This window comes from Rhineura floridana, chromosome 1 (genome assembly GCF_030035675.1).
Source record: "Rhineura floridana isolate rRhiFlo1 chromosome 1, rRhiFlo1.hap2, whole genome shotgun sequence".
Taxonomy (NCBI): Eukaryota; Metazoa; Chordata; class Lepidosauria; order Squamata; family Rhineuridae; genus Rhineura; species Rhineura floridana.
Window position 1 is genome coordinate 183,966,012 of NC_084480.1, and position 15,326 is coordinate 183,981,337.

Here is a 15,326-nt window from a genome sequence, read left to right on the forward strand (position 1 = left end):
TGAGAACAAACAAGACTTTCAGGGATGAAAATCAAGTGTCTCTTAACCAATGGGTCTCTATGAATCATTTCATTTCTTCATATTAGCCCACCTCAGCTTTTTCCCCAGAACACAATCCATGCACCATACAGTATTAAGAACTACAAGTTCCAGCCAAATTATTGGGGTCGGGGGGAATCCACCTAGATGTGGTGCAACTCTCCTACTGACTTATACTTGGTTGATTTCAGCACTAGGAAGAGGAATGGAGGTAGCCAACTTCTACAGTGGGAAATGCTCCAACCTATCCTGCGAACATGGCAATGCCAAACATATACCAGCCTTTTGATAATACTCTGTATTAATTCTAAAAAACCTTTTGCTACGGGACATGTCCGTAGCTATAGTAAGCTTCAGAGTGTTAGTTTCAGAGAAACTATCGTCTTGTTGGTTGATTTGTGGATTTAGTTCTTGGTTTGGAAAGGCCAGATAGGAACCAATAAAAGCACTGCAGAAAACATAGACCTAATTACACAAAATAACTGGACTGCTTCATTACTCTGATCTGCATAAATGGCAGAAAGGCATGTCTCCCTCACTTCTACCATGTGCCTAACCTCATGTGTGAGGGGGGTGCTCTACACAAGAGCCAATATTCAAGATGTCTTGGTTGGAATGATTCTTCGATAAAAAAGACATCATACATACTGGTCTATATGTGAAATTCCAGCCCCATACTAACATTAACTTCATAGTGAAGGGGAGGGGTTCAAGACGTTCCTCCACCATGAGAAGTACAGCTTGTCCTGTGTGCACAAGTGCACCATACAGATGGAGGATGCTGTCTTTGACACGGGTTTGGATGAACAGGCAATGGTCCTGTAGTTTTTTAGGCCATAGCACGTATAACAGGAACAAGGAGGGATGTGTATGAATATCATATAACAGATGAAGCATTTCCTTTCTGTCTCTGCCATGCCTACTCCCATCTCGAGCTGAGCAAGAAGCACACAGCCAACATTCCATTCTGCTATGGAAGCATCTTCAGCAAATTTTGTGTAAATGGTGCATACAGAGTTGGAGGGAAGAGAGTGAGTCATGATTGGCAGGCCCAGAATTCACACCAAAGACCCTGTATATAACATCAACACCTATTCACATAATGAAGACAGCTATGGACTGTGGTCCCCTTGTAGTATATATACCTCAAAGAGATGTTACCTAGATATACCTAGCTTTACAGTAAAAACTTGTGTATACAGATAATGCATTTCAAGTGATCAAAGCATTACTTTATCTCATTAATTCTTACAAAAATCCTGCAAGGTAGGCTGGTATCATGGCCTCTGTGTTACAGATGTGTGTGCGCATACACAGATAATGGTAAAGGCCACCTAAGAAGTGTGTGTTTTAGGTCAGATTTGAACCAGGAACACCCTACCTTAGAGCTCACATTCTTAGCCACTACATCACTTCAGCTTGAAGGCTGCTCTAATGTCTGATGCATGGCCTTCCAAACCCAAACCCAGCCAAAACAGATTTTTATACCCATAAACCTCACTGGAAACTGAACAAATGAGGGCCATGAAAACAAGGCAACAAGGTTCCAGCTGCAACACCAATGAACTAAAAAAGGCAAAAAGCATCCATATGAATTTTTTTTGCTAGCAACTTACCGAGTTATGCACATAACAATTGCAACAATTATGGCAATCTGGACAGCTCCAATTATTGCTGCAATGAGAACATGTGTGAGTTTTTGTCTACTCGGGACAACATAAAGTATGCTAAAGTCCGTCTTTTCACAGTGCTGTCCTGTGTATCCAGATTCACACCTGGAATAGAAGTACAAACATTCTTAGAAGCAGGAATCCTCTCAACCTTCAGGTTATTGTGTAGAAAATGATGAATTGCAAGACAATAATGAAAGATTCAAGAGGACAAATCTCATATTGTTATAAAAGCATGAAAAAACCACACAGATATCATCTATAAATGATAATATACAAAACAGGGATAAAGAACCTTTGGCCATCCAGATGTTGCTAATCTACAACTCCCATCATCCCTGACCACTGGCCATGCTGGCTGGGGCTGATGGAAGCTGGAGACCAACACCTGGAGGACCACAGGTTCCCCTCTCCTGGTACAGAGCAAACGGGATGATGCCACACTGTGGTCCAGTATCATTTAAAGTTCTAGAAGCAATCTTTTTACTCATATCAGTTTTATACTAATCTTAGTTGTCATGACTTCTCTCCTTCTGCAGCCTTAACCAAAAAAATTCTGGGAAATATTATCTTCTATATTAATAAAAAGTCTGAAGAATTCCATATGACTTAAAAGCTTGATCTGAGTGTTTTAAATACAAGTTTACAAAAATAAAATATAGTGCCATTACTAGTGTGACACAGGAATTGGAGTATCACATTCTTCTCTTAATATTTAATAAATTATGTAATTATTTCAACAAGTCAATAAATGTTTAATATTAAACTAGAGTAACAAACACAGGACTTCCTTAAACCCAATATAGTTCATGCTTATTCAGAAGGGGGGAAATTCTGTTGTGGATGTTGCTGTCTGGACCACCCTGAATGTCATGAAGAAACTATATGTTAATTTTGGAGCTGAGCACAAATTTCCAAATGCTGCTTCTTGGTCTATTGACTTACCGGCAGGAAGCTTTCTGTGTAGAATAAATGAATTCACATTTCCCATGGATGCAGTAGCCACTGAAACTTTCGGAGCAAGGAATATGGTTTCCAATGTAGATGTCTTCTCTTTGATCACTTGCATCTTTGTAGAAAAACAGAAGAAAGGAGAATTGTAGACATTGAAAGAAGACTAAAACTGGCTGTCATTGACTTTTTTGATGTTTTACATGCCTTAATTGGTTTTTGTTTGTTTTATTGCTGTTATATTGTATTTTAATATATTGCTTTGTCCTTGTTAGTCGTCTTGAGCATCATTTGATGGCAAAGCGGGATACAGAGTCAACTAATAATTATATTTTTCACTCACACAAATGTATTTCTGAAAGAGGTCTGTCTCTCCACTTAACAAGTCTAAACAATGCGTTCTCAAAGTTCCACTACACCAATGAAACAACAGCACTCCCAAAAAGTTAACTAATGAGCAATATGCAAAAATTCACTCTGAAGCTGGCACCTAGGTTAACTATAGCCTTGGAAGTTTTTTAAAAATGCAGTATGATTCTGCTTGCCTGGAATCATGCGATAATATTAATTCCCCCAAACCCAAAGGGAACTACATTAGCATGGATCAAACAGGCTAGTGTCTGGTATGAAAATGATAATTGAAAGAAGGGTTATAGACCTAACTGTATTTACAGACTTCTAAGATAAATAGAAATATTGCTTATCAATGCATAAAATGCATTGACTGCCTTGAAGAGAATTTGATGACTTCAGTAATGGAACAGGTTGAAACAGACACCAACTGTATCAAATGGTTAAACTTCATTTTCAGTTCAACTATCTTGGTAAATACTTAACTGTCTAAAACATTCGAATTAGAAGGGTTTATAAAACAATGATGCCCTTTGTCCCCCAGAAATTAATGTTTTTTAATTTATCCGTTATATGATTGGCTCTTGCTGTAAGATTAAGTTATACTATTGATATCAAAACTAAAACAGAAGAATATAAAATATAATTGCATTGTTACAATGGTGCTATGTCAACTACTAAGTTGGTGCAATATTTTGTACACATTATTTATTTAATTCAGTGTTATAGAGGCACATTACCAAATTCTTCCAAGCTACGCAGGAAGTGGATTGGACTGTGAAAGACCAACCCAAATTGTGTTTGTATTTTGACAAATTTGTAGGGCAGTCCAATATTTCAGAGAGGAGGTCAGGTCTCCTGCTCCCCTGGTGCATTCACTATAGCTGCCCAATTTCCCTGCTTTTTAAAGTTTGATAGAAATATCTGTGGGCTATAGGTATGTTCTTAAAATGCAAGGTTTTTTTGCCTATTAGTGAATCAATACAAGAAACTTGAACCTGGCCTGGTAACATACAGACAGCCAGTGTAAATTTTTAAGCACCAGAGTTACGTGCTGGCAGTAGTTTGTCCCCATCAACAGTCTAGCCATATCATTTTGCATCTACTGGAGCTTCCAGACCAGGTATAAAGGTAGCCCCAAAAGACTTATAATAATCCAGTCTTGAGGTTACCAGTGCATGAATCACCACAGCCAGGCTATCTCTGTCCAAGAATGGTGGTAGTTAGTGCACCTGCCATAGCTGGTAAAAAGTACTCCTAGCCACTAAATCTACCTGAGCCACAAGTGACAAAGATGGATCCAGGAGCACCCCCAAACTATGCACCTGTTCTTTCAATGGGAGAATAACCCCATCCAGAACGGGTAAATGGTCGATCTCTGAAACCACTCACCCACAGTGCCTCTGTCTTCCCAGGGTTCAAGCTCACCTTATTACCCCCTCATCCATTCCACAACTGCGTCCTGACAATGTCCCAACCACGTTCAGCCTTCTGCTACCTCAGATGTTGTGGAGCTCAGATGTTATGGAGCCCATTCTTCTTGGCAGATTCACTCCAGGTCATTCAGGTTGGTTGGATGTTGCTTGTGGACCACAGTTTTCAAAGAGCTTCCCACACTTTTTATTTTTTTAACAAATGGTAGAGGAGCCCCAGCAGGAGACTTCGATGGCCGAATAAACCCCTGCTACAGGTTGGCAACCAAGAAGTCCCGTAATGCAGCCAGCTCTGGCTCTGACAAGGAGTATATACATCTGGAGGGGACTCGGGGGCCCGGGAGCAAGTCTTTGGCACAGTCATAAGGCCTATGGGGGACAGCTGGTCCACCTCCTTCTTGTCAAAGATGTCTTGACAGTCCAGGTATTTGGCGGGCAGCACAACCCCCTCAGATTGGGCTGCTATCATGGAGACCTGAGTAGGCTGGCAGTGCTGTTGGTACTAGTCCGACTGGAATGTCACAGTGGCCTTCCCCCATGAAATAAGGGGGTCATGTTGTGTCAACCAGGTCACCCCAAGTACCACTGGAAAATGGGGCAGGATGACAAGATAAAAGGCCAACTGCTGTACATGCCCCAGTAGCTCCACCCGCAAGCACACCATTAGCTGGGCGGCCACTCCAGATGTCAGGGGCCACCCATCTATGGTTTCCACAGAAAGGGGGGCCTTAAGCTTGGTGACAGGTATCCCATGGCGCTTAGCAAAGTCCAAGTTCATAAAGTTACTGGGCACACCTGACCCATGGCATATACATGGATCTTTTGACCTGAGGGCAAGCATAGACCAATGGGGAGATGCAGTGCTGACTTTGGCGCAATAGGTCTGTCTTGAGGTCCCTGGCTTACAGTTAATCCCAGCTCATGGACCTCTACGAGCGCTGGGATTTGCAGTTTTCCTGTACCAGGGCCTTCTCCACCTTGGTGGGACAATCTTGGCAAGGTGCCCCACCTTCCCACAGTAAAGACACAACCCCTCTCTGCGCTGCTTCTCTTTTTCTTCCTCTGTCAGGTGTGGCCACACACCCCCATCTGCATGGGCTCCACCCCCGAAGGGATAGAGGTTCCAACACTGGGGGAGAAACAGCTGTGGGGGAGAAGCATGGGAGGCAGGATTTGGGCTGACTCGGTCTCGTGGTCCTGGTGACAACCTTCGAGTCTGCCCCTGCCGCAGGGTTCCCAGTTGGTGGGACATGGTGGCCGTCTGCTGGGGGTCTCGAAAGATCTCCTCCATGGCTTCAATGAAGTTAACATATGGGGTTGTTCCAGAGCAACAGAGGTGTTGCTTACATGGCAGCGTCTCCCTCCAGGAGGCTGATGACGAAGGCCATCTTCAAGGAGTCATTAGGGAAATCTGACTGCTGCACTTGAATGTAGAGCTCACACTGGGCAATGAATGTGGCGAACTGCTCCAGCTTCCCACTGTAATGGAGGATCAGTCCCACGGGTGGCTTGACACAAGGGGCTGGCATGGGTGGGATGGGGCCTGGCACTTGCTGCATGGTGGTCACTTGAGCCCCCAACTGGGTCACTTGGAGGTGCAAGGTCTGATTCTCTGACCAAAGGGATTGGGTCTTGACTCGGAGGTTCTGTAGTTCTGTTAATATGGACTCGAAGGCTCGCTGCTTGCTTCCCTCCTCTCAGTCGTGGGGGCGCCGGTTGGAGGTGGTGGCTAAGTCAAACTGTCCTGCCCATACTCAAAGGACTCAGACTCAAGGCACAGCTGTAGTTTAAGAGAAAGTTTCAGTTCAGTGCACTTCATGAACTACACTACGACTTACTCAGAACTCAGCATCCCTCTCTAGCTAACTAGGTATAACTTGGCAGCATTAGGATGTTGACTCAGCAACTAACCCTTCCCCCTCACCCAGCTTAAGTAGGGCTGGGTGGGCTCCCTGCTTGTGTGTACCCCGAGTCATGGCTGGAGACATGTGCATAAGCGCAGACTCCTCCTGACCTGGGTTTATTGAATCTCCCGCTGCACTCACCTCCTGGACCGGGGTGAAGGCGGGGCCTTGTTTCTGTCCCATCCTCTCCCTCTCTATGGGGGAACAGCTGTCTGGCCGTGGTTCTGGTGAAGGGAGAGACGCTGCATCAGGTGGAGGAGTGAGTGGCCAGTCCGGTGGTCTCTCCAAGGGGGTGCCTGGGACTGCTGGAGGGGACCCGCCATCATCCAGACCAGGGACTGCTCTGATGTCCATCCCCTCACTGGGTCCTTCCCCGACTGGAATGTCCCAGTTCAAGTCTTCCTTGCGGCCTCCTGCTTGCCAGTCCACCCTGCTAGCATGGCTCACGTTGCGTTTTGGCCAAAAAGCCCTATTTTGGTCTCATCTGACCACAAATCCTTTTCCCACACTGCAGCTGGGGCACTCTCATGCTTTCTGGCAAACTCCAGACATGCTTTCAGATGGTTCTTTCTTGCTACTCTCCCATACAGACCAGTGTTATGTAGAACTCTTGATATGGTTGACTGGTGCACCATTACTCCACTCCCAGCCACTGAACTCTGTAGCTCCTTCAAAGTGATTGTTGGCCTCTCTGTGGTTTCTCTCACAACTCTCCTTCTTGTTTGACTGCTGGGTTTTGAGGGACGGCCTTTTCTTGGCAGTGCTTGGGCGGTGTGATGCAGCTTCCACTTCCTATTGATCCAACTGCTCACTGGGATATCCAAACAATTGGATATTAGTTTGTACCCTTTTCCTAATCTATGCATTTGTATTACATTATCTCTCACTTCTGCAGAATGCTCTTTGGTCTTCATTTTCCTTCAGATCCACAGCCTGATCAATGATCCTTCAACAGTGGTGTTTTTATCCTGACAATGCGACAGCAACTTTAATGGTTCACGGGTGGAGGCCAATGGTAAGGTAACTGTATCCTCGATAGGGCAATTTCATCTGTGTAAACTGGGAGCTTCCACAGCACAGGATTGAATACTTATGCAAACAACATGTTTCAGTTTTTTATGTTTCTTATAAACATTTTCCTACTAAAATCAATGTTACCTTTCAATAATTGATTTTGAGTTTGTGTTTCAAAATAAAATATCATACAGAACAAAATTACAATGTACCATTTGTAATTCAGTAATATGAGAGCATTGGTCAGGGGTCTGAGTACTTTTGCAAGGCACTGTAGATGTTAGACAGCATTGGCGACAGGATTCCATCTTGCAGCACACCATAGTACAAAGACACAATCCCCCAATGCTATTCTCTGATATGGCTCTGGAGGTAGGAATGGAACCATAAAACAGTGACCCCAATACACATCCCACAGAGACAGTCCAGGAGAATGCCATGGTCAATGCTATTAAAAGCTGCTGAAAGATCAACAAGGCGGAGGACAGGCATTCCCCAGTTCCACTCTCAAAACAGGTCATCCGTCAGGATGACCAGGGCTGATTCAGTCCCCAAACCATGCCTGAACCCAGAATGAAATTGATCCAGATAGTCTATATTTTCTCTGAACACCTGCAACTCTTCTATTACCACTCTCCACCACCTTGCCCCACCTTGCTGATTTGTGACTCAGGAGTAAATATTGTGAACCACATGGTTGTTTAAGGGCAGCAGGCACAACTCTGTCACACAGATATGTTCACCACAACCTGGACCCACACAGCCAACCCCACTTCCACCACCACCACCAGCTGAGATGGACAGGGTTAAGAGAGAGAAAGAAGTTGGCTGAATCATTGCAAGAGTCCTGTCCACATCATCAGGGCACATAAACTGAAATTAATTCCATAAAATATGGGAAGGTGCTGCATTGGACACCTCGACTGAACTTGCAAAAACTGCTGCTTCTAAGGCACTATGAAGCTGAGTGACTTTATTCTCAAAGAGCCATGCAGACTGGTCACAGCATGCTACCAAGTGCTCCAAAGGGCCATCCACCACTTCTGATGTAGTTAGTCTTTGGATCACCCAAAATAACTCTGCTGGATGGCACATCGAAGATGTAGAAACACCCTGTGAAAGGCACACATATCCTGACCAAAAGCTGGCTCCATTTCCTGCATCTTGTCTACACCGTAAGCCAAAAGAACCAGGATTAAGAGATCAAGAGCACTGCACAGCCACTCCCTCCCTTTTCCCCACTTGTAGAGAATTTCCCCCAATCTCTCATTTTGGGATCGTAAACATAATTAGTGTTACAGCTGCGAACAAAACATTGTTAGATCAACCCAATTTGCAAACCTTCTAACCATGGTAGCAAACTGTGGTTTGAAGCTAAACATGGTTAGCAAAACCCCGAAAATAGACTGTTACTGTAGTCCAGAGGTAGCCAACATGGAGCCCCCCCCCAATGTTATTGGACTACATCTCCCATCATACTTGACCATTGGCCATACTGGCTGGGGCTTATGGAAGTTGAAGTCCAACATCTGGAGAGCACCATTTTGGCTATCCCTGCTCCAATCATTATCAAGCTCCACCAATGAAAGGGAGGGAGAATTTGTGTGAGATAGGCAGGACAGAAAAAGGTTTTCTAAACTACTAAGTTGCATAGTGACCATGACCCCCTTAAAGTTTAGTGAAATACACAAAAACCTTGGAAACAGAAACCACAATTGGATCTCATAGTTATTACTGCTGTGTTCTGGGTGATGAAGAGTTTACATTCTTTGTTGCCCTTTCTCTTTCCTGCTGACTTTCTCCATGATATCTCTCAACAGATGATAATTACATGGTAGGCAAAACCATTTTCAGCCTAGTTTGAATTTTTGGTTTTATCAAGAAATATATATTTTTCCTTCTTCTTACATAACAGAGTACATCTACAACATGAACCTACACTTTCTTCACCACCACCCAACCCCAAACAAAGGCATTGCAGGTTCCAGGGTTTCAATCTCAAGCTGAAAGAGCAGGGAGGAGTTAACAGTGACAGATGGGAAGGGAAACCAGCAAAACTCCATTCAGTTAGTTCCTAGGAATTACTGATGCTCCAAGGCTCTGAAATAGACCTTGGAGTTCTAACTTCTAGATAAAAGAGAGGCTGACAGGTTCTACAAAGTAGCTAAACCACTGAAGTTTTAGACTGTTTCTGTGCCTGAAGGGACTGCTTGTACTGGATCTGAATGCTGAACACATCGTTCCACAGGAAGGCCTTTCAGTTCCGGAGATGCAAAGCAAGGTGGCCAAGATGCAAATGGAGCTAGGATCTGCAGAACCAGAAAGGTGCTGCAATCACTTTTTTTCTGGTTTCATCTGTTAGGGTCTCCTGTCTTAAATATATGGAGGTGCAGTGGAAGAGGCCATAATCCCAATTGCTAGCTTCTACTGTTACCCTTGTCACTTACCTGGGGGGGGGGCAGGAGAGATTGTGGGTGGTCCAAGGTGAGAGAAGGGAGCTCCAGGGGTGGGGAGGAGTGTGTAATTTTGCCCAACAATTTAGTGTGGGCTTAAGTTGGGGAGATAGCAGCAGAAGTGAGCATACCTGTATATTTGATGGGTGCGGCTGGTTGTCTCTACTGTATTTCTGCATTTTCAATCTGCTAGGAGTTATTATGGTCTCCACATGTTAGTTGCATTTGTTTATATTGATGTGTTAATATTGTATCTTATCTGTGCTGCTCTAAATATCTTTTCCAGTAGGAGGGAACTGTGTGGAATGGCTACTGCAAAGGCAAAGAATGTACTGGAAATAAAGAGGTGGCAACTCCCTAAAACAGGCTCTGACAATAATATTGTGTAAGAGCACCAGGATTATTCAAACCAGGAAATGAAAAACATGCAGTTATTTTATGTGATATAGAGTTCTTGGGACTGTATTCTGTCTCTGTATTTGTATGTAAAGCGACATGAAACTGATGGTGCCATAAACGAAGAAGAAGAAGAAGTAGCAGTAGTAGTAGTGCATTTTTGGTAAAAAAAATGAGGTGGTACTAATATCTTGATAAAAGTGCTATGAGTGCTGGTGAGTTTCATCACAAAAAAAGCAGCTGCTATTATTATCATCGTTGTTGTCGTCATCACTGTAGATATACTTTCATATTTTTTAATTGCGTTATTTAGTATTCAGTATTTTGTATTGGACTATGCCTTACTGTTCTCCGCTCTGAATTCTAAATTTTTTGAACCAGAGCAGAATATAAATCCATTAAATAAATAAATAAATATCACTGTCATAATCTCCATGCCACATATGTTTTCTACAAACAAGGAATTTTGTAGGTCACAAATGTGATTTCCCTGCTGACATATTACACTCCAAAATATTCTTAACCAGCCGACTGATTGATTTATTAAATTTGTACCCCACCCTTCTTCCCAGAAGGAGCCCAGGGCAGCAAATAAAAAACACTAAAAGCTCTCTAAAACATCTTAAAAACAAAAGATTTAAAAACATATTAAAACATCTTTAAAAACATATTAAACAAAACATCCTAAAAACATCATTTTAAAAAAGCTTTAAAAACATCTTAAAATACAATTCCAAAGGTGCAAAGGAGGCCATCTAATTGGCCCGTATCTTCCCTCCCCCAACCCACTATTTGTCTGCGTGCAGAGTGGTTCTCATTTTCTCCATAACCAGAGGAATCACAACTGACACTCATCCCAAGTATCCTAGGATGCATAGTCAAGATTGCTTAATACAGATAAGCTGCCCCTTGCTTGTTTTGATACAAGTGAGGCAAGTCAAGGAGTAATAATTAATCAGAGATGGGAATGATCCTTGGATGTGTCCACATAAAAATGCCCCTTCATTCTCTATCCCAAGGAGAATTTCAAAAACCCCAAAGGCTTTTCTCTCTATTTTTTTCTTTTAGCACAAATTTCTCCAATAAACAATAAAGGGGGAGAGAAAAAGTGTCAGGAGGAGGAAATTGGTTTTTGGTAGAAATGGTTTCTTTTCCTAGTTTCTGCCAGATTTAAAAGTCACATTTAAATCTGGAGTACAGAACACAGGAAATCTATATTGTAGGAATAAGTCATTCTTCAGAACAATACATGAACACTTCCTTTTCCCTATTTAATATCGGGAGTGTGTTTAGCATTAATATAAGAAACACGTAAGAGCCTAGGCACGAAAGAACAACATCATAACTCTATTCTTGGACTTGAAGGGGGGGAAAGCAAAAGGAACCCAACATCAGTTCATTTAAGACTATTTATATGCTAAATTTCCTTGAATAAATAAAAATGACTTTATTATCCAAAACGTCTTATCATGCACATTGCAAAACTGCCAAGGCCATCAGAGGTGCTTGTAAAATGGTATTTGTTCGAGCAAAAATGCATCACTTTGAAATAGATTGGAGACAGCAAATTATTTTAACAAGTTTAACTCAATTATTGAAGTATTTCAAATACTTTCCAATAAATATTTTCTGGAGGGAAGGAAATGCTTCTCTCTGTACTTAAAGAACAATAATGTACATGCCTTACTTATGATCTGCTAGAACTGCTGTCCTGTAGGAACAACAGCTGCCTCTACAACCCATACAGTCTAGCATATTTGCCAACACTACAGAGAGAGGGGCAGCCCAGTGTTAGAGCCATACCTTTCACATCTGGCCGATACTGCATTCCATCATCCTTTTTCCCCAATAAGCTTGTGTCATCGGAGTCTATTTGAGGAAAAGCATTAAAAAAAAACCAAAGCTATTTACTGATTTCTTGTACTATTGATATCTGAAGAAACAGTTGAATAGCATGTAGATTGTGTCACATTATATGGCTTTTAAAAACTGTATTGTCCAGGACTGCTCTTCCTTTCTTCACGGATGTAGTTTCACTCTATGGAATGTTGAGAGGAGAAGCTGAGCAGCAAAATGCTCCATAAACTTGGCCCCCAAATGCCCCATACATTTGGTACTGTCCCATTTCCCCTCAATACGGGGAGCCAAGTGTGATGAATCAAAGGCACTCATGATATATCATATTCCATGTTCAGTCATTATTTAGCCAAACTGAGCCAGCGCTCAGAGTATGAAGTGCAATGTCAGGAGAATATATACACTCTTTCCCTTTATTTCATGGTACCTTAGTACTCCCAGTGACACAGCATTGTTCCTACAAATCTCTGAGGTGCAGGAAAAAACACATGGTCAGATTATGTACACTCTCCAAAGGCAGGATATAAGCTGCTGCCACTAACCTGGAAAACTGCATTGCCTTTATCTGCAATGTAACCCTTGGAATTAACTATTTGTATTTATCTGTACCATCTGAAATCTCTCCTTGTAAGCCTAGCACCTGTCTCCCTTTCATAAAGAGGGAACAATGCAGCTGTTTCAGATAGCCTGCAGGACCCTAGACTGTGAGAACACACCCCTATACTTTTCCAAGACTCCTAAGCTATTTTGATAGTAAGTGCAGTTTTACTGTGAAACAACACAGGGTCTTTTGATATTCTTCCAAGCCCTGAACCACTAACAAACAGTGTGGCAGCATGAAGGGAAGAGGAGGAGCCTTATTGATTGTTGCAGCTTTTGCTGGATGAACGGTCCCATACTCAAACTGCGCAGCAGTGGAACACAGAACCAGTAAAGACTTCTTTTTGCTAAAAAATAAAGTTCACACAATGGTATGTGTTTCATCATCAGTGACATCACAGACAATACCCAATATGTAAAAATGTGATGTCCCCGCAACAGAAGCCAGTCTGCATGGAAAATCATGGGCTGAGCACAGCAAATTGCATTTATTGCTCAAAATCTGATTGAAAGCAGACTAATGAGTGATTTTATGAAGTGGGGGAAAACATTCAGCCTCAGCTATTTACAGGTTTGTGTGCATCGTGCACTTAAAATGGGGGGGGGGGATATCACAATTCTATGCCAAAACACACTGAGTTTTGTAAACTATAAATCATGCACATTTAGCAGATTTTCATGATTTCTCTTGTTTTGCAGACTATATTCTCCATTTGTAATTTATTCTGCATTGGGTGAGACAAAAAGTTATACAGGTCATTGAGGCACACACATGCACACGCTGATCTCTGGAAATCTTACAGAGCAACTCCTCTGTTTCTTATATTCTCTCTAACATTGCCATACACTTTCTTGTAACTACAAAGGCTTGAAACATGCTTGATGAAAGCTGGCACTTTTTGTCAACTTAACTCTCCATTCAGCATCTTTTCTGTGCTTCTGCAAAATCTCAGGATTAGGTGTTCCTAACTCTGACATGAAAAAGCAATTGCGCAATTTGCCCTTTCTCAGTCTACTAGTCAAGCAATATAATTCCCTGCCGAAAATAAAGTTACCTGAGCAATGTCCAAGGTGTCTGATATCAATCTGTTCTTGTCTCAGGCAAGATGCTTCTCGAACAAAGCATGGGTTGTTATAGGAACTTCCATCAGATGCACAAACAGGATTAAAACTGTAGCCACTGCAGTCTATGTTGCATACACACCTGTTCACACAAATGTGCACTTAGATCAGGACCATTCAATTGAGCACTCTGCGCTTTATATAAATGACAGTCTTATATTTGCATGACATGTATGAAAGGAAATCATACCCCCTCATTAACACAAATGTGTACTTAATTATTAGAGAGTCTAACAGAGATCACAGCACATAATACTCAGTGCCACTCTCACATCTGCAGCCAGGCATCTCTCCTGCTACAGATGACCACTTTTCTGCACTGAAATTAGTCCACCTGGTGATCTGTGCTTTTAAAGACAACTTGCCAATCACTGTGGTGATGAATACTACACTCAAGTGATGCAGGTGCTCTGCTGTACACCCCAGATGTGGGTTATTTGGTTTGATAGTTCAATTTATTCCAGCATTCCATTTCCAACAGCAGCCAGTCAAATGTCTCAGGAACCTCATAAGCAGAGCATGAAATAAATACCCCTCACCCTGCATGCATACTCATTCCCAGCATCTGGTATTCAGAGGCAAAATGGACTGATTCCAAATAGGTGGGACTACACAGAGAAACCTCTCATTGCACACAAATTGCTTCTACTGGATCATTGCAATTGTCTTAATGTTTGAAAAATGAAATCACTGGCCCAATGAATGGCCTGGAGATAAATGATAAGATTCAACTTCTGAAGCGAAGGGCACCTGGCCTTTAGCAGTGCCTGGATGAAAGATCATGAGGAAACCGTATCTAATCCACTCTGAGCTTCTTGAACGAAGGGTGGTAGAATCCAAGCTAAGTTACCCGCATTTTGGTACCACTGAAATCAATATGAAAAGTTAGCCATGAGTAACTTTAGTCCCATTGTTTTCAACAGTAAGTAAGTGTGTCTGAATTAGGGATGTGCCAGAATTCCACCAATTCAGATCTGGTACCAAATTTTCCATTTATTCGCTTATTTGCTATCATTGTGAATTGGATTTTTATGTAGGGATTTTCCATGGCTATTTTTGGAAATAGATTTTTTAAACTAAATCAAAGTCTAAAATAATATCAATATTTTATTGATATTTCCCTCAAGTTATCAATATTTCCTTTAATTTATTGATATTTCCTTTCAAAATATCAATATTAATATCAATATTTTTTCTGAGGGAAAAAACCAAATCAGTAAAAGCACCAGCTTGTGGACAAAGAATGAACTCGATACCAGCCTGTTAGGTCATCCAAATGCTTTTGAATCGGCACTGGCCAACGGATCCCATCCCTAGTCTGGATTTAACTCATAATTAAATTTAGACAAATGCAGCTAGAAAAATAAAAGAATGTAACACGTTGTCTTTTTCTTGTCAGGGTGGCACTATCACTAGGCAGGGTTCAGAAGCCTAGCAAATGTAGAGTTCCATTAAAGAGCAGAAATTTATTTATTTATTAGATTTATATCCCACCCTTCCTCCCATTAGCAGTCCACGGCGGCAAACAAAAGCACT

At 42.0% G+C, this 15,326-nt stretch overlaps 1 protein-coding gene across 4 annotated transcripts in view; it reads right to left on the reverse strand.

The window, feature by feature from the left end:
- TMEFF1 (transmembrane protein with EGF like and two follistatin like domains 1) overlaps window positions 1-15,326 on the reverse strand; it is a 102,821-nt gene that overhangs the window by 2,827 nt on the left and 84,668 nt on the right. For all 4 annotated transcript variants that reach the window (XM_061588808.1, XM_061588817.1, XM_061588790.1 and 1 more), the window contains 4 exons: window positions 13,724-13,872; window positions 12,015-12,080; window positions 2,655-2,778; window positions 1,656-1,814 (listed from right to left, as the gene is read on the reverse strand). In XM_061588808.1, the coding sequence (XP_061444792.1) occupies window positions 1,656-1,814; window positions 2,655-2,778; window positions 12,015-12,080; window positions 13,724-13,872 (498 nt within the window). The remainder of the gene's footprint in view (window positions 1-1,655; window positions 1,815-2,654; window positions 2,779-12,014; window positions 12,081-13,723; window positions 13,873-15,326) is intronic.